Source organism: Acipenser ruthenus, chromosome 4, assembly GCF_902713425.1.
Source record: "Acipenser ruthenus chromosome 4, fAciRut3.2 maternal haplotype, whole genome shotgun sequence".
Taxonomy (NCBI): domain Eukaryota; kingdom Metazoa; phylum Chordata; class Actinopteri; order Acipenseriformes; family Acipenseridae; genus Acipenser; species Acipenser ruthenus.
This window is the reverse complement of record NC_081192.1, coordinates 15,481,291-15,501,407: the sequence shown is the minus strand read 5'-3', so window position 1 is coordinate 15,501,407 and position 20,117 is coordinate 15,481,291. Positions and strand designations below refer to the sequence as shown.

The following is a 20,117-nucleotide window of genomic DNA, read 5'->3' as shown; positions in this document are numbered from 1 at the left end:
AAAATAAATAAATAAAAATAATGGAACACTTACTAAACATAATCATTTTTTTATTTTCTTTTTGTTAAGAGTGTGTAGTGCTGGGCATGTAGTATGTGTTTCATTGCTGCCCTCTACTGCCTATGTCAAGATAGATCTTTCTGCATTTAGAAAGTTTGTTTTACATGCAGATAGGCAAATGAAGAAAAAAAGTTATACAACACATGTAAAATGGACAGAAGAATCAGTGGTTACTGTGCATTTCATTTTTCTGCTGTACTTGGTTTATGGTTTTTAAAGCAATACACAGAAAACAGACAAATATATTGTATTTCAAATTTAGAATGACATGATTCAGATAACAAGCATTTCTTTATCTGTAGCTGATTTTTTTTACAGAATTTGAAAAGGATTGATCAATATATATGAAATCCACCAGGTAAGCGTGAAGTGTTTCTTTTATTTATCTTTTTTAAGAGAACAAAATTTGATCATAAGAACAGTGACTATAAATATTTACTGAATTGAAACAATTTTTCCGCAGTATTAGAATACAAACAAAAGTAGACAAAAGAAATCTTTATAAAATAGATAGCACTCTGTTAACAGCAGTATCTCTAACAATTACATGTAAAAAAAAATATATACTGTATATATTACAGCTCTTAATATCTGAACATTTGGACAGAGTAAAATTACATTTTACTTACCGGTTTGTCATGTTTGCAAACAGTGTATGAATAATACTAATACTACTACTAATAATAACAATAGTAATAACAATTGAAAAACAGCATTCATTTCCTAAACCCCTCCAATCCTGAATTCTTCATGATTCCTTCATTTACGAGGGAATCAAAGTTGTGGATTTCTTTGGAAGGTATTTTCATCGTCTTGTTTGGAAAACAAGTACCAGTACTTGTGATAATGGGTAATGCTATAGTTTGTGTAGACACTGAATATAATTTTTTGCTGAAATGTTAATGCCAACAAATATTTTCTTTTTGTATTACAGAAGATTTTTTATTGAGTGTTTCAAGCTTTATATCTGAAAAAATTAGATATCAGTAAACTGTAAAACACCAATAGGAGATACAGTTTTAAAGCCCTACAAACCCATTTTTTGCACTTTATCATTAAGATGCTACAGTATATCACATTGGCTTTGCAGACTAACCATTAAATTAAAAAAAAAAAAAAAAAAAAAAAAAAAAAAAAAATTAATTTAAAATCTTAGCACTACTGAGTCCCTTTTTTGGCAGTCAGGATGGGATTAAAAGCCGGAACATGTGCTTCTCCAAACCTAAACCTCACATGACAAAGAGGGTGACTTGCCTCAGAACTAAGCTGCTAGATTAACCTTGGAAGGAAGGGGCAAAACTGCAAAATTCAAGTGGCCCTTTCGGCACAAAGACGGGTCAGGAGATTGTGTTTAGGGCTTCACTGTAACATTTGTATGCTCTCCAAACTGGTATCACTGGAGGCAGGAGAATAGTTCTCGATGATCAGATCACCTTTTGATTAGTTTGCTCTTGCATACTCAACTTATTTACTATTTTAGGAACAAGGGACCAATGCAAAACATGTTGTCACAGTAAGTCTTTTTCATTATTGGGGAAGGCAAAGGCTCCAGGACAAGTGCCTAAACATTAGTTGTATTTTTGTTTCTGCGTTTTCTATTTATACATTGGGATGTCTAATTACCCGTGACTTCTTTATAAAGGTGTCTTACTTTGACAAAAGCACTTTTATTTTCGTAATCTGACAGAAATCAATAAATATTTTTTTTACGTGCAAGCTCCCTTGTCCAATCATTCATGGAAGCTCTTAAGTTTTCTGCTCTTTGCCTTTTGGAGAAAATATTGCATTATATGGTTGCCGTCGTCTTGAACGCTGGGCTGGTGTCATCTCTTCTTTTATATATCCTAAAGAAAAAGAGAGAGTAAGTTCAGTGTCGTAAGTAAGTACAACAGCACATTTATGTACATAGTAGAGTGGGTCAAGCAACATTGAATCATTTGAATGACAATTGGATTTTAGTGAGCAAGACTGAACATTAATACAGACAATTTGGGCTTTTCCTAAATTACATGTTTATGCTTGGTCACATCTAATGTTTATGCTTGGTCCCATCTAATTAGTTAAAATCTTTGGCACTGGCAGAATACAGTAAACTCGAATTGTCATTCAAATAATTCAATGCTGCTTTTCACAAGTTTTTACAAAGGAGGATACGGACAACATGCCCCACATGTCAACCTGTTCCTATCCAGTTTTAAATAACTTTAGCATAACAGAGGCATAAGTGTTAAAGGGAATAGGAGCTCTTAAAATAAACAAATCCCCTGGGCCAGATGAGATCCTCCCAATAGTACTCAAAGAAATGAAAGAAGTTATTTACAAACCTCTAACCAAGATCATGCAACAATCTCTTGACACAGGGGTTGCACCGACAGACTGGAGAATTGCAAACGTAATACCAATCCACAAAAAGGGAGACAAAACTGAACCAGGTAACTACAGACCAATAAACCTGACTTCTATTATATGTAAACCTATGGAAACTATTAAGATCCAAAATTGAAAATTACCCATATGGTAACAGTACCCTGGGAGACAGTCAGCATGGTTTTAGGAAAGGGAGATCATGTCTAACTAACCTGCTTTTTTTGAGGATGCAACATTGACAATGGATAATTGCAAAGCATATGACATAGTTTATTTAGATTTCCAGAAAGCTTTTGACAAAGTCCAGCATAAAAGATTAATTCTCAAACTGAACGCAGTAAGGATTCAAGGAAATGCATGCACATGGATTAGGGAGTGGTTGACAAGTAGAAAACAGAAAGTACTGATTAGAGGAGAAACCTTAAAATGAAGCGAGGTAACCAGTGGTGTACCACGGGGATCAGTATTAGGTCCTCTGCTATTCGTAATCTACATGAATGATTTAGATTCTGGTATAGTAAGCAAACTTGTTAATTTTGCAGACGACACAAAAATAGGAGGAGTGGCAAACACCTCCAAAGGTCATTCAAAATGATCTAGACAGCATTCAGAACTGGTCAAACACATTTCAAATGACATTTAATAGAGAAAAGTGTAAGGTACTGCATGCAGGCAATAAAAATGTGCATTATAAATATCATATGGGAGATACTGAAATTGAAGAAGGAATCTGTGAAAAAGACCTAGGAGTTTATGTTGACTCAGAAATGTCTTCTAGACAATGTGGGGAAGCTATAAAAAAGGCCAACAAGATATTGTGAAAAGTGTTGAATTTAAATAATGTTAAAACTTTACAATGCGTTAGTAAGACCTCATCTAGAATATTGTGTTCAGTTCTGGTCACCTCGTTACAAAAAGGATATAGCTGCTCTAGAAAGAGTGCAAAGAACAGCGACCAGAATTAGCCCGGGTTTAAAAGGCATGTCATATGCAGACAGTCTAAAAGAATTTAATCTATTCAGTCTTGAACAAAGAAGACTACGCAGTTATCTAATTCAACCTGAAAAAAGAAACAAGGACCAGGGGTCACAAATGGAGATTAGATAAAGGGGCATTCAGAACAGAAAATAGGGGGCACTTTTTTACACAGAGAATTGTGAGGGTCTGGAACCAACACCAACCAAGTAATGTTGTTGAAGCTGACACCCTGGGATCCTTCAAGAAGCTGCTTGATGAGATTCTGGGATCAATAAGCTACTAACAACCAAACAAGCAAGATGGGCTGAATGGCCTCCTCTCATTTGTAAACTTTATGTTATGTTGTAATGGTACTATGAAATATAAAATACCCCACCTCTGTCTACACAGGTCTGTGTGGAAGGAAATCCAACTTCCCAGAAGTTTTCAGGCGTGCTGGGGGGAATGTATCTGAATCTGTGCCTTGAGCAGGCCGAGAGTTTCTTCTGACGCTCTTCTGCAGGGAGATCTGCATAATACTAACAATAGGGTGTTAGAAATCGTATTGTTATAGGCAAGGCTATACACAGTTGGGGCGCTTTATTTTTTTAGGTTTTCAAGCGCAGGGCATTATTTCCTCTCGAAGTTATTAAATAATAACAATAATAATGATAGTAAAACAAAAAACATAGTAAAACAAAATTAATGTATGTTTGAAATGTTATGATTTTATATACAAAGCGGGCCATGCTTTCTATATCAGGTACAATAACTGTTTTTGTTGCAACAAATTACCATATTCCTTTGAATTTAAGGCATAGCCCAAATTTCCCACCCTCGATTTGAGGAAAAAATAAAACATCAAATAAATATGCATTTACAAAGATACAATCTCAATTACGCATATGGAGGCAGTTTGCTGCCGTCTGCTGTCACACAAAGCACTACAGTTATGTGCTGCTTCTCATTTCCAGTCCTGATTACTCACATCTGTTTTTCTCCCAGTTTGTGAACTGTGGTATTGCTTGGCATGTTGATAAATACGGGGGTCTGATCAGCATTTCCGATCTATCCAAGCTGGTACTGTTAGAAACGCTGAAATTGTAAAAACTTCTCTTCGAATTCTAAAGGAAGATAATGACGCTTCTTTGAAAATGGTTGCCTGTATGTCATGGATGCTTCGAGATCAGGCAGTACCGTTTTGGTTCCTCTTTTCTCGGCAGTAAGTCACGTTGCTGCTTGCGTATTCAGGCGGTGATGTCTTTGTTCGTTTTTTCTCTGCAGTCAGTCACGTTGATGTTTGTGTACTCAGGTAATCATGTCTTTTGTTGGTGATTTTAATACATGCATCACTATTCTGTACTCTAATTTAAGACGCAGGCTATTTTTGAGAAGAAAAAAATTGTTTAAAAAGTGTGTCTTATATTCGTAGGAATACGATACATGCAGGTTTTTACATCACTCCTCCCAACAGTGCCCCCTGGTGTCCACATAAACACATCACAATTGCATAGTCTGAATAGCCACCTTTTTACCATGGCAGTTGGTTTTACTAATTAGTGTATGCATGCAGGCAGACATTTATTATTTTATTTAATTTATTTTTTTACTTACGATTTCACACTCCTTACATGTGTGCCCATGCATTTTCCTTCTCTCTTCTTTGTTACGCACCACTTTTATGTGTGGAAAGTTTAAGGTGGTGTTCTTTCTAAACAAACAGAAAACAAGACATAATGCATGTATGCTGTGCATTTTACAGATACTGTATGTAGGATGTTTTAAGATAAAACACTGAATGCAAAAGCACTGCATACAAAGAAAGTGTTCCATACTTGACCTGCTCAAAAAAGATTCTTGGCATTCATTTTAAATGACATTGATACTGATCAGTTCCTTGGAGAAAACTCCTAGCAAGTTATGAAAAAATACTTCTCAAAGATATTAGCTTTTTTACCTTTCATCTTTTTTTAAATATGGTTCCACAAAAGCTTTAAGTTTTGGCTCATCTGTTTTTTCTTCATACCCTGTTAAAAAAAAAATAGGAATGACAGCTCTTCTGCAATTTTAGGGCAAAGTGCCAATTCTGTACAGATGTAATGTAAAGAAGTCTTAGCAATGTGCATGTTTATATGTAAAATAAGATTAATACTGTAGCTGTATATGTGCCAGAAATCTGCTGAAAGGTACATGTTGTTACCGTAAAAAGAAAGTAGTCAAGTGCTTACTATTCATAGATCCATCGGCCTCTTCATCTAAAGAGCAATCCTCCTGATCAGACTGTTCGCTGTCATCTCGTGGATAGGACTCATATTCTCTATAAGCTGTTCGGTCAAAGATTTCCGCTAAGCTGTCGTTTGCTTTCTGCCCTACCTCTGTGTAAAGTAAAAGCCAATTAAGAATTGTGTTTCACATAAGCAATTGTTTTAACAGTAACCATCAGTAACACTGGGAGTACTTTATCACTGGCCAGGTCCACTTGAATTCTTTTTTTTTTTTTTTTTAATTTAGTCGTTGCCAATTATTTTTTATTATTTTCTCCCCAATTTGGAATGGCCAATTATTTTTAGGCTCAGCTCACCGCTACCACCCCTGCGCTGACTCGGGAGGGCGAAGACGAACACACGCCGTCCTCCGAAGCGTGTGCCGTCAGCCGACCGCTTTTTTTCACACTGCGGACTCACCATACAGCCACCCAAGAGCTACAGCGTCAGAGGACAACGCAGCTCTTGGGCAGCTTACAGGCAAGCCCGCAGGCGCCCGGCCAGATTACAGGGGTCGCTGGTGCGCGGTGAGCCAAGAACACCCTGGTCGACCTAAAGTTTTTTTTTTGGGACATGCAGTAGACCGCAGGGATAGAACGAAGACTTCTATTGCATAGCAGTTTCACCCATTCCTGATACCTTCAGCTAGGAGCAAGTAAATTATTATCAGAAAATACTTCTAGAAAAGTTTTTTCCTTTAAGAAATTGCTTCAGTGCATTTGGACTTGCACGTACAAATAATGCTATTTGAACTGTTCGTTTTCATTTTTGTTTAGTTTTATGTTTTACCAAGAATTATGTTTTCCTCCTTTTGTTGTTTCCTCCCTTTTAACAGCGTGCTGTTGCTCACAAATGTGCAGTCCATGTCTACAGTTTCTCCATCAGGCTTTGAGGGTGTCCCACTCTGCAGACAGGAGAGAGTAAACTGGTTACCACCTTGAGTCTAACAATGTACACTGTTAAGTTATTTACATGTTCATGCAGAGGAGTATAGTAGAAGAAAATGTGAATGCTGCTGTAGCAATGCTAGTTTTGTTATAATGTGTTACAGTTCAGTCCAGAAACTGTTGACTTTCTTTACTGCATGTTTCTTGTGAATTTGGCTGTAATTGCATACCTACATCGTTCATATAAAAACATAAATGATTATATTAATTAGCACACCTCTTCAATGTGGGAGAACCAACAGGAGTGGGAGTTCGAGGAAAGCTATATAAATGTAGGAAAACACTACAGTAAATATAATAAAGTCTGCAAATACCTTCAGATCTATTACAGCAACATCCATTTGATATTGTGAAAGACCTGCCCCTGGACCCAGGCTCCATGTCATATCATTTGTGCTGGAATTTGTACCTTTTAATAAGGAAAGTAATAGTGAATAAGCATCCCAATAAAGTTTGTTGCAAGAATCTTTTTTGACAGTTTGAGGTTTAAACCATTCTTTGTCCGTTTCTCAAAAACACACTGAATGCATAGACTAATTTAGTTCAAGACCAGGGCTTCCCAACCCTGGTCCTGGGGACCCCATGTATCTTCTGGTTTTCATTCCAGCTGAGCTTAATTAGACCTTTTTATTTGTTTTCAGCTCTTAAACAGTTGCAGATTTCAAGTTAGCTATAACATTTTACAAGTAACTTAAACTCTGCAACTTTTTGGGAGCCGAAAACAATTAAAAGGGTCTAAGCAAATTATTAGTTCAATTAAGGATTTAGTTAAGTAATCGAGAGCTCAGTTGGAATGAAAACCAGAAGACGCATGAGGTCCACAGGACCAGGGTTGGGAAGCCCTGTTCTAGACCCTTCATGAATTTAACATTCAGGGTCCGCCCAATGTTAAATATCCCACCGGTGACCTGGCCCTTTAACTCTTTTTACTCAGGCACTGTGAGAGACAACCCTGCTTGTAATATGTCATTGGAAAGAGGAGATTCAGAGCTTTAAAACAAGTTCCTATAGTTGTATTTACGGTAGATGACCATATTATGAGATAGCCTTGAATGCGAGTGCTGTAAGACAGACCTACTTGGTGCAGAAAACAAACATTTTCCCACAACATTTTTACAATAAGAGAAATGGCGACATTGAAGGCACAAGGACTTATTTTCCGATATATATATATATTTTTTTTGTTTCTCGTATTTGTGGATCAGATGCATGAGACCAGCGCTGTTTAGAGTTATGTTTTAGGAGGCTGTGCAGTCCAGTGGTTAAAGAAAAGGGCTTGTAACCAGGAGGTCCCCGGTTCAAATCCCACCTCAGCCACTGACTCATTGTGTGACCCTGAGCAAGTCACTTAACCTCCTTGTGCTCTGTCTTTCGGGTGAGACATAGTTATAAGTGACTCTGCAGCTGATGCATAGTTCACACACCCTAGTCTCTGTAAGTCACCTTGGATAAAGGCGTCTGCTAAATAAACAAATAATAATAATAATAATAATAATAATATGTTGCCATGGTCACCACCATGCTGGCCATTCAAACCACAGTGAACAGCCCCATCTTGTGCCACAATGATTAAATGATTAGACAAATCATTTGAATGTTTTTTCTTTCCCTTTTTGTTTTCTTTTGCACATTTTCATTTCATCAGTTTTTTTTGGTTGCTTTTGGTCCTTTTTGTATATATATGGCCATAATTCCTTTATTTATTATTCAATTTGTTTAAAACAAAATGTCCATGTACCTACATGTTGAAGCTTCATTGTATACTGTCAGATTAAAAAGTATCTATTTTTCTGTGGTTCTTGTTATCTGCATTGAACAGGGTGAGTTTCAGACTTTCACTCTTCTGTATGAAAGTCTGGCGTGTGCACCTTCATTTCATGTATGACATGTTCCTGTAACCTTTATAGTTAGAGATATAGCCACAAATCTAACAGTAAAAAACAGACGAAAATAGTCTTCTCATCAGACCAGACAAGCCCTGCTCTGTGAACTGCTTACAAGCAGCAGTGTGGAGTAGTGGTTAGGGCTCTGGACTCTTGACCGGAGGGTTGTGGGTTCAAGCCCCAGTGGGGGACACTGCTGTTGTACCCTTGAGCAAGGTACATTACCTAGATTGCTCCAGTAAAAACCCAACTGTATAAATGGGTAATTGTAAAAATAATGTGATTACTGTATAATGTGAAATAATGTATAATGTGATATCTTGTAACAATTGTAAGTCGCCCTGGATAAGGGCGTCTGCTAAGAAATAAATAATAATAATAATAATAATACAAGACAAATACTAGCCATTTGATAAACACATTTGCAGAAGCAATAACAAACATAATGCTTTATTTAGCATGTACATTATCAGGGGTGGCAGGTTAAAAAAGTCTACTGTGACATTATTTCTACACAAAATGATCAGATAAAGGGTATGTGGCAGGGTGGAAGCCCTGCCGGTGTTTGGCAGAGATGGGGTTAAATCTATCCCTACCAACAATCACAGGTGTGGCCATTCCCTAATTAGGTAATTGAGTGGGAATGGACAGAAGTCTTTGTTTGGGAGTGGGTTTAGGTGAGTATGAGACCTGTATTTTTGAGACTTTTAGTGAAGATGAATGCCCAGTCTAAGGGTAAATATTTGTTTGGTGTGTAACTCTTTATGTTGGCCCTAGTGCCACTATTTTGTTCTTGATTTGTGTTTATTAAAATATGCGCAACAGTGCTTAAACTACACTTTCTGTCTCAGAGTCTCTCATTCCTGCCGGTAACAGCTTGGGCCGTGACGCTATCCTACCACAGGGCATTTTACTGACATATCCTTGTTATACTGTTGAGTTTATGTTGCGGGCGGGGGGGTGGAGGGAATGACAGTGTGGGTTTTGTTTCTCATACCATCTTCTTTTGGTGAGGGGCTCCTCTTTGCAAGAACACAAAGGATAGGCTGAAGCACAGAAGCAGGTTCAGAGTCTCTGGTCGACGCTCTGCTCTTCTTTCTGATTGGCTCCTGGATGCCTGGTGTCTGACAGCATTAAAATAAATATTAATATTCATTACATAAGTACCGTCAGTTTACCATTAGTAGTTACATTGTTTGGCAAGTTATTTTTTTGTTTATTTTCTCTTTACCGTTTTAATGTGGTGTCGATAACAGGACAGGACATCTGAGATAAATGTCATCTCCACACTTCCACCTGTCTTGGCAACAATTCCCTACACTCCCTTTGCCAAGGGAATGCTACAGTGCAGCTCACAGTATGAAGCCAGAGAGCAGGAACAAGTCCTTGTATATCATTTCAATGTGTTCTCCTGGGGGGTTAGCTGGTGTAGTGATCCAACTTACTGGATTCAAATCTGTCTCAGGTCAAGTGGTGAATTTGGTGGTCTCAGTGGACAACCAACACACAATTTGGTTCCTTCTGAAAGCATTCAAAGCTCTCCAAGGTTAGTTCTAAACAAATTTTCAACTTAGCTGTTTAGCGTTAGTCTCTTAGTACAATTACAAACATTTCCTACCATCTTAATGTAACCGCTTTAGTTAAGAACATAATAACATAAGAAAGTTTACAAACGAGAGGAGGCCATTCAGCCCACCTTGCTCATTTGGTTGTTAGTAGCTTATTGATCCCAGAATCTCATCAAGCAGCTTCTTGAAGGATCCCAGGGTGTCAGCTTCAACAACATTACTGGGGAGTTGGTTCCAGACCCTCACAATTCTCTGTGTAAAAAAGTGCCTCCTATTTTCTGTGTTGAATGCCCATTTATCTAATCTCCATTTATGACCCCTGGTCCTTGTTTCTTTTTTCAGGTCAAAAAAGTCCCCTGGGTCGACATTGTCTATACCTTTTAGGATTTTGAATGCTTGAATCAGATCACTGCGTAGTCTTCTTTGCTCAAGACTGAATAGATTAAATTCTTTTAGCCTGTCTGCATACGACATGTCTTTTAAACCCAGGATAATTCTGGTTGCTCTTCTTTGCACTCTTTCTAGAGCAGCAATATCCTTTTCGTAACGAGGTGTCAGAGTTTATGTAACTACTGTGTCAGAGTTCTGGAAATACTGAAACAAGACACCCTGCTAAAACTGGGACACTAACCATAAATTAAGGGTTAATTGTTACAGTAAAGAAATTAAACTTACCCCGATATTGCCAATGAGCTGCCCCATATCCACTGTGCTCCTAGGAGGGGTTGCCGGTACTTGGAAACTAGGCAGCTCAACTTTTTGTTTTAGATTCCCATCTTGGAAAGGGGGAGGGGAGGCCTTTCCTGATGCTTTTAGCATGTCTAACAGTGTGGACTGCTTTAAACTGTCTTTAACAGCGCCCTTTCCTTCTCTCCTCTCCTGTGAACGACTGGCGACTGGTCTGTCTGACAAGTCCAGTGGCTTATCTGATGGATTATCTTCCCTACTAAGCAAAAGTTTGGACTTTTTATGAGAGGCATGGTCTGCTTCACTTTTCTTCCTTTCCCCCCAGCAGTTCCCAGTTTGCTTTGAAGATAGACACCTCTCACTGCTCTCTACAAGCTCCTGAGCTGGGTTTGATACTGTTTCTTTGACCTTAACATAGTGACTAAGTTCATTTCTGTTCTTTCTTGGTTTTTCTTCATTAAGTGCAGACTGGTTATTGGCTGCTCCAGTTTTACGTGGAGAAATACGAGCAATGTCCTCAGTCTGTGACCTGATCTGACTCATGATGGGGGCGATTTGCAGATGCCCAAATAGAGAAGGGGATCTGTTTTCGTCCAAATTGGCTGGACTTCTAAAAGCATTGACAGGGCCTCCAAACACCGGAGAGGTCCTTTGTTGTGATAGCCTGTGTCTATGTTGTGTGCTGTTTGGAGAGCAAAAAAGAAATGCATTTGAATAATATACTGACATGAACATTTAACTTGAAAAAAGAAAAACATTTCAGGTAAGCATTTAAGAAATGCCCAATTAATTGACAGCACTTACAGCAGCTACAGACAAGGTACATTTAACAGCAGGTATTGCCTGCTATGGAGAATACTATGCTATTATGAACTGGAAATAGTTCTTAAAGTTAAAGACATGAATGAATGTTCTTCTGATGGCAGGAACAATGCTTGAGTTCTTTAATTAGCAATATATTTAACTTTTTCAGTTAGCTAATTATGCCAGATGTGGTTGAAAAGGTCAGTAAAGTATTTTTTCCATTCTTTTTTCACAAAAAGCATTAAAAAGGCACCTTCTCCAACTGTCTAACACAGAGGCCAGAATCTACAAAGCATGGTAATGAAAGATACCCTACTATCCTCTAGAGGTGGGTTCTGGGAAATGCAGGTAGGAAGCAGACAATTAATGAGTTTAATGTATCTATATGATGTGGAAAAAAAATGCAGGAGCAGCTGCCAAGCTTGCATCTTAAATAAGTTCTAACTGAATACAAAATAAACATGGGAAAACGAGTAATCATGTATCATCCAGGTTATAAAAATGTTTTGTCGTACCCAGAATTTTTTTCCTTCAGCTGCACTGATTCAGTAGCTTGATGTCTTCTGGAGTCACCATCTTGCTTATCATGAAATGTCTGTGCTGCATCTTTGACAAAGTGGTTTAGAACACTCTGGGACTCCTTGAATAAAATATAACATTAATACTTTTTTGTCTATAATCAGTCACCAACGAGTAGTAAATATTTATATTTGTATAGTATAGCTTTGTAAAAGGGGTTGATAGGGTTTTCGTATAAAAAGCAGTGTAACAGCAGGGAATGCCAAATTTGCATTGTATCTGGCTAGTTTACAGCTACCTAATTAAACTGGTGAGAGGGTCTTACAAACCAGACACCGTTTTAACGTAGTACATGATGTTTAATCAAATCATTCATGTTCCATGTATGTGGGCTAAAATCATCCCATTATATCAGTTCTGAAGCAGTAATGAGGCAACTAAACATAGTTAAAAATAACAAAATTCTTTGAAGGTTACCGGAAAATATAGGGCACTTACAGTGTCCTCGAGAATGCCAAGTCCTAGAGTTTCAGCAACAACAGTGGCTAAATTCAAGCCAGGCTTTTCAGCAGAAAAACATCCACTTCCAAGATTTTCTTAAAAGGCAAAAACAGTACATTTTTAACTTTCAATATCGAGTTCTACTGTGAAGATAAGCTGGCAAATGTAGAAAGATAAACATCTATCTAAAAATAAATCTTACAATAAAAGCATTCTCTATTTTAATAACATTATTTGCATATATTGCAAGTATTTAAAAGCCAATTATTAGTATATATTTGTTTTAATTAATTTAAAGTGTATAATTTAAACAATCCATACTTGCGTTTGGAGATAATTCTAGGTCACATGTTTCTGGCACCAGGATATCCTTCCCATTTCCAAGCTGGATTAATGAAAACATACCAATATTACCTTGCTCTAAAAAATAAATAAATAAATAAATAAATAAATAAATAAATAAATAAATAAATAAAAATCTATATATTATTACAATATACACTACCGGTCAAAAGTTTTAGAACACCCCCATTTTTCCAGTTTTTATTGAAATTTAAGCAGTTCAAGTCCAGTGAATAACCTGAAATAAACTGCCAGAGGTTAAAAAAAAAGTCTAGGTTACCAAAAACTGAAAAATAATGTACATTTCAGAGTTATACAAAAAGGCCTTTTTCAGGGAACAAGTAATGGGTTAACAACTTACAGCTGTTCTGCAGCAATGGAAGTAAATTAAGCCTTGAAAGTTGATGCTAACAATTCCTACAGGTGTCCCAACTTTTTTTGATTACTTACAAACCCTCTGTCTGTATAAAAGCAGTGTTGGAACAGACTGTGTTACTACACCCTCTTAAGCATTATTTGGACAGTATTGTACTGCAGGAAGTAGTATATTGCTCTCATATTGGCGAGAAAAAGGCAATTAACAAAGGAAGACAGACAGACCATTATAACCGTTAAAAGTGTAGGTCTTTCCTTTAGAGAAATTGCAAAGAAAGCCAAGGTGTCAGTGAGTACAGTTTCCTACACCACCAAAAGGCACTTGGAAACTGGAGGAAACTCTGACAGGAAGAGGTCTGGCAGACCCAAAGCCACAACAGACTCAGAAGACAAGTTTCTGAGAGTCAACAGCTTCCGTGATAGGCGGCTCACAGGACAACAGCTTCAAACACAGCTTAACACTGGTCGAAGTAAGCAAGTCTCAGTTTCAACTGTGAAGAGAAGACTTCGAGCTGCAGGTTTGACAGGTCGAGTGGCAGTAAGAAAGCCATTGCTAAGATGGCAAAATAAGAAAAAGAGGCTTGCCTGGGCCATGAAGCACCGCCAGTGGACTACTGAAGACTGGAAGAAGGTCTTCTGGACCGATGAATCAAAATTTGAAATCTTCGGTTCATCATGCAGGGTTTTTGGATGCCGTCGAGTAGGCGAAAGGATGGTTCCTCGGTGTGTGACACCAACTGTTAAACATGGCGGAGGAAGCGTGATGGTCTGGGGCTCTTTTGATGGATCCAGTCAGCGACTTGCACAGAGTAAGTGGCACCCTGAACCAAAACTGCTACCACAGCATTTTGCAGCGCCATGCAATACCCTCTGGTATACACCTAGTTGGTCAGGGGTTCATCCTACAGCAAGATAATGACCCAAAACATACCTCCAGGCTATGTCAGAACTACCTTAGAAGAAAATAACATGACGGTAGGCTTCAAATCATGGAATGGCCAGCATAGTCTCCAGACTTAAACCCCATCGAGCTGGTTTGGGATGAACTGGACAGAAGGGTGAAAGCAAAGCAACCTACAAGTGCAACACATTTGTGGGAACTTCTGCAACAGTGTTGGGAAGAACTTTCCGAACAATATTTGATTTCCATTGTAGAAAGAATGCCACGAGTGTGTTCGGCTGTTATATCTGCAAAAGGTGGCTACTTTGATGAGTCAAAAATTTAGATTAAATTTTGTTAAACAAAACAATTCCATGATTTCTTTTTTATCTCCAATTGTTTATTTGTTCTATGCTTTAATTTCAGAGTACATTGAGACATTAAACTGCGTAAATTTCAATAGAAACTGGAAAAATGGAGGTGTTCTAAAACTTTTGACCGGTAGTGTATATGGTTCACATGAAATCAGAACAAAAGTAATAATTAATTCTGATGCATTGTCAAATCATGGAATCATTTAACAAAGTCTACCATCGGTGGTTGGAGATCTCTCGGAGTCGGCAAGGGATTTCTCAGAGTAACGAACATGCTTGTCCTCCTTTTTCATTCTCAGTCTGCTCACCATAGACAGGGAGACCTGTTTAACAGGAGAATCAGGGATAATCCCATCCTCCTGATCTAAAATCTCCCTAGCCTGACGGGACTTCTCCCTGTGATGGCAAAAAGCAAGGCCAGTTAGCTCATGACATAAAACATTACAGAGAGGAATGAGGGGCGGAGCTGTGAAAGTGTCACTACTTACTCCATCATTTTACTAAGATGCTCCAGCTGCTGGCAAAGCTTTTTGTTTTCATCTTGCATGTTATTTCTTTCGTTCACTTTAAAGGAAATACAGTAAATTATTAATATAAAATAGAAAAAAGACATTATGTGCCACAATTAAACACTTGTTTCCAACCCAGTATTTAAAAATGGGGCAGCACAGGGGTCCCTGAATGGCTCACTTGGTAAAAGCACTGCCGCGTGGCATGCAGGGTGAATCATACAACCAGAGATCGCAGGTTCGAATCCTGGTTGTGCAATGCAGCTGGTCTTCGCTGGGGATTCCGTATGGTTGAAGACGAAAGAAGTTCAGTACTAACTGACACTGTCTGAAGGTTATAATGGTCAAGGAAATAGAAATTAGACACAAAGGCCAGGTATTGCAAATTAGTAAAAATAAATGATTAACCCTTTTTTAGACAGAACGATATTTGAAACTAAAAAGATCTACTTGGTTTCATAGGATTAATAATATGTTTTAAGTATTTTGGTTTAATAAGAAACATTATTTAAACTGGCGAGTGTTATTGCTTGTTCATGACTTTACTGTAGTGCCAGAGGACTGTGGAAATCGGAGCGAGCATTTAATTTAATCAATTTAAGGATTAGTTCAGTTTCTTTCTCCAACTAAATAAAAAGTCCTTTAGACATTATAATATCCATCAAATTACAGAATATAAAGGTATTATGCTATATTCTTTGTGTTAGTTTGTAATAATATACTATCATGTATCTTGTTGTTGATTCTCTTTATTATCATTTAAAAAAGGTTTTTTGGAGGTCAATGTCAATGGAATTAGTATGGTTGACTGGAGTCTGTGTAAAAGCAGTTCTTTGATAGAAACTTCTGCTAGCATTGGGAATGTGGCCTCTCTCTCATATTAAGATGTAAGAGCTATAAAATAAACAGGGAGTCTCCTTTGCCTTCCTCCTCAGTAAAGCAAAAGAAAAGGTAATTAATCCTGGTAACCCTTGATTGTCCATAATGTCAGGCTGCAAGTTTATGGGTTTGGAATTTAAGGTTTATAGAATGAATGGTCTAATACAGATAAGAACTATCTCTTGGAACAACATACAAAAATTATAGCATAAAGAACCATAGTAGGCCATGTATTTGAAAAAGTGCTTACAATGGTGTTTTACATTAATCAAAGACATTAGCCTTGAAAAATAAAACGAGGGTGTGTGGAAATCTGCTTGTGCAGGCAACTCTTAGAATCAGATAAAGGTCAGAGCCTGGTAAATACAAGACTATTATTACCACTTAAACTTAATGAAATTAATTGAACTGACCATTGTATGAGGCAATCTTTTGTCAAATACTTTGTTAGACATTAGTATATGGAGTCAAAACTGACTCATTAAAAACATACTGAAACACAATATGAGGCTAGGAGAAACACATTCTTTTAATTTAGCAAAATATAATCAATTAGAGATGATGTCACATATTAAAAACATCTCTCATATATACACATATAAGAAATAGTGTTTGCATGCACATATAACAGTAGTATTTTTTGTATTATCTTATAACCAGGATCTTGTGAACCTTGATTCACCTAACTTTTCAGATAAAGGAGGGGGTCGAGAAAAAAGAGGATGAGATCATGGTCCAGTGTTGGACAAATATAAAATCTTAAATTTATTGGTACATGACTCCAATTAATTCTGAGAAGTTGGCCGGATCTTTTTGAAAATTGTTATTTGCCAAAAAAATAAGAACTGTCTAAACAGATAAATTATTGGATTTAATTGAGGCTTCTCATGTATTCCAATGAGGAGAAAATCCTATAAAACCCCTAGGTAAATCATAATGGAGTACCACAATCATACCTTCTCACATTGGCAGGGTAAAGTGGTCCATTTTCTGGAGACTTACACATTTAAGATGATCAAACTCAGTTTCATCTGCTTCTTGAAGACAGTTCTGTTCTTTTGTTTACGCTGCACTTCTTTGTATTGGAGGGTAAGCATTTATTCAATTATTTTTTATCTCACATGTATTGAATGCATTGCTATAAGGGATTTACACTATGTTTTAGAATTACGAGAGTATTCTGTTTAATGTGCTGAGATATAGCAGTGGGTGCTTTTGGCGATGTGTTCTTGGCTGGCCCGCGGGCCTTGCAAATACATATAATTGCATTGAAGTATTAATGCTAATATCTGTTAAGACACTGGACTGCCCGGATTGTCTGTCAGCTGGGATTCAACGTAGACTGTAACTTCTCAATCCAATATTTAGCAGTTAATAAACTGAATGAGTACTGATCATACTCTGATTCGTAAAACTTCAAATACATGAGTCTGTGTGAATTACTTGATTGTTGAAGGTCATCTGGATATGTTGCGGGTCCAGTGCACGAACATGAACCACTAGGAGTTAATAACATCTCTGTCCTCCTAAACATCTCCCTTGAGTTTAAGAGTGTGTGCAGAGCAAATAAAAAGAGTATGTATGAAATCTGAACTCTCAGAATTCTGACAGTGGGATCAAAGGATGCCCACTGAGCCTCAGGTCCTTGTGCTGTGTGTGGAATCGCCGCGGTGAAGGATTTAAAAAAAAAAAAATGGTACAACACTGTTGGATGCTTAACTAGAAAGGAGCCTGTGATGTGCACTGTTTTATATACTGTAGTTCAAATATTGATGGTTTTGATTTACCTAAAATCAGAAACAAAAGTCTCAACATCAGCCTCCCAAGTCAGATTTCATTGTTTTAAATGTATTTTTCCTGTGCATATCCTGAAACAATAAATACATTTTATTTTAGTTAAAAATGAAAACCTTACTCTTTTTTTTGGTGAATTTAACCCACTGTGGCCTATAGAATTAGAAAAATGTATAGCTAGAACAACAAGTCACATCCAGCCATTCTGTATTAGTGAGACAATATAAAATGTAACTAAATACATTGATTTTTTTTACCTTAGCTTGAGCTAGCTAGCCTGTACTCTTAACTATATCAGGCATTGATATTTTATTGTATAAAGATGTTTAAATTATACATGTATTTGTTGGCAATTCGGATTAGACAGAGCTGTTTCTGAATCTGATGATACAAATATACATTGTGTCACTGCACCAAAAAGTTAATTTAATGGTATGTGGAAGTAAAATGCTTAGGTTTTATAAGAACGATTTTACCATGGCAAAACAGGAGGCGCAGCATTTTATTTAGCCTGGCAGTGAAAAGGTTATGGTCGGATTAGCATGAAAATTAAGTAGGGCTGTGTCCGTTCGCTAGCCAGGGATTCAACGATTGCTTTAAACCTCTGAAGGTTCGTCAGACAGGTGCACGCACTGTATTATTATTACAATTATTATTATTATTATTATTATTTATATCCTGTTAACAGAAACTCTTTGACAATGTGTGAATACTATAAATCACACAATAAATGTCAATCACATGCAAAATTCGATCTTTTGATTTGTATAATGCATATTAAGTAAACAAAAGTTGTTATTAAAATTCGCTACCAAATCGTATACGTAGCAACTCTGCACGTGTATGGAGCAGGGTGTAGTATCCAAAACAGTGGGCTCGGACCTTTAGTACGTATTGTACTGCTTCAGTAAAATATGTACTGAATACCTAGTGTACAAGACAGTGTAAGAGAAGTGTTATGGTAGAATATGTTTGAAGCATACAAAATATACTTTAACACAAATCATTTTAATTTCTAAAACTGAGCACCGTCCGCCCCTCCCCGATCCAGCTCGTGTTATCCAGAAGCAAACCTTTAATTTCATTCTCCAACTCGACAGCAAAGCGTTGTACAGCGTAATCTATATTGAAAGAAATGTCTCGAAATCCCTCTGCTGTTTGGAATTTAATAAAAAATTTAATGCAAACTGTGCAAGCAACTCGTATCATGGAGGCATAACCAATCTCTGGGATCACTTGACAAGCGTAAGTTCATATTATTAATATTTTTAGTAGTAGTTAAATGTGACTGATAACCTGCTTGGAACGGCGACTGTTAAATAAAGCTTTGTCCGCTGCAGTTGGTGCTGGTGCAATGCAAGCTTACTGTATATATCGCAAGCAGGCTCAATTATGTGTAAATAAACAACGTGTATTTATATTTTTATTTAAATTATAAAAACATGATTACTGTTCTATATAATGTATTTTTAAACTACATATGAATGTTTTATTCCATTTATATGGATTACCTGTAAAATAGGATTTTCAATCAAATATAAACAACTAGCTATGGTGACGTCACCAGTAAATTATGCAAATGAGTACCATCAAAGGTTCGAACCTTCCTTCGGTAAATGTGTGCCGAACCTTCGAAGGTCAAAATGTACCCTTTGTTGCAGCCCTAAAATTAAGTGACAGGAAAACAGGATTTTTAAGAATCCTTGTAGATGTACAGAAACTTATTTAAGAAGATGCAAATTTCTAGCGTTTTTTATGTAGGTTTCCTTGTGAAACACAGGAGTTAAGAAACAAAGATGTCATTGATTTTTATTTTTTTTGTAAGAATGCAGCAAGAACAAGTTCCTTAAGAGTTATGCCAAGAGATAATGATTTAATTCTGTGGCCTGTTTAACATTTTCAGCCTACATCCTTCTAAAGGCTGACTGTATTCTGCACTCATCTGTTACGGAGGTAGGCTATGAGCAGTGCTGCTCTTGACAACATGTTTTAATTCAGGGTCTACCGTTGGAGCTTTCTGAGTTTTAAAAGTAGTTTTAAGCTACAAGAAATACTTAAGTCGACTCAAGTTTTTTTTTTTTTTTTTTGGCATACCCAAGATTTGAAAGAATTTTCCAGCTAAAAATAAATTTATCACCTAAGAAAGATACCTGTATTCTTAAAATGTAGTGTATTGAAGGCTTCTTGAATGTACAATGAAACCATACTTACTGAGTTCAGTGATGAGCTTTAGGTTCTGCTGTCGAATGTTTTCATATTCCACCTGCTTCTTCCTCATATGGTCTTCTGTTACAACACATCGGTCACATAACCCTGCCCTTAACCTGTAAAAATAAAATAAACAGGGTCAATAATTAAGAGGAAATTACTATACTAACAAGTATGTAAGTGACATACATCCCCCATC

The 20,117-nt window shown here is 37.0% G+C and overlaps 1 protein-coding gene across 5 annotated transcripts in view; it reads right to left on the bottom strand.

Moving 5' to 3' along the window:
- Nucleotides 1-292: 292 nt before the first annotated feature.
- LOC117399618 (DNA endonuclease RBBP8-like) overlaps nucleotides 293-20,117 on the bottom strand; it is a 35,979-nt gene continuing 16,154 nt past the window's right edge. For 3 of the 5 annotated variants that reach the window (XM_059022066.1, XM_059022068.1, XM_033998910.3), the window contains 15 exons: nucleotides 19,922-20,034; nucleotides 15,017-15,092; nucleotides 14,746-14,924; nucleotides 12,879-12,977; nucleotides 12,555-12,652; nucleotides 12,053-12,177; nucleotides 10,722-11,415; nucleotides 9,476-9,602; nucleotides 6,910-7,004; nucleotides 6,438-6,552; nucleotides 5,613-5,759; nucleotides 5,342-5,411; nucleotides 4,999-5,095; nucleotides 3,782-3,923; nucleotides 293-1,904 (listed from right to left, as the gene is read on the bottom strand). In XM_059022066.1, the coding sequence (XP_058878049.1) occupies nucleotides 1,807-1,904; nucleotides 3,782-3,923; nucleotides 4,999-5,095; nucleotides 5,342-5,411; nucleotides 5,613-5,759; nucleotides 6,438-6,552; nucleotides 6,910-7,004; nucleotides 9,476-9,602; nucleotides 10,722-11,415; nucleotides 12,053-12,177; nucleotides 12,555-12,652; nucleotides 12,879-12,977; nucleotides 14,746-14,924; nucleotides 15,017-15,092; nucleotides 19,922-20,034 (2,275 nt within the window). In that variant the 3' untranslated portion in view covers nucleotides 293-1,806. Of the gene's footprint in view, nucleotides 1,905-3,781; nucleotides 4,509-4,998; nucleotides 5,096-5,341; nucleotides 5,412-5,612; nucleotides 5,760-6,437; nucleotides 6,553-6,909; nucleotides 7,005-9,475; nucleotides 9,603-10,721; nucleotides 11,416-12,052; nucleotides 12,178-12,554; nucleotides 12,653-12,878; nucleotides 12,978-14,745; nucleotides 14,925-15,016; nucleotides 15,093-19,921; nucleotides 20,035-20,117 lie in introns of those variants that run through there. The other 2 variants (XM_059022070.1, XM_059022069.1) reach the window with 2 other exon arrangements.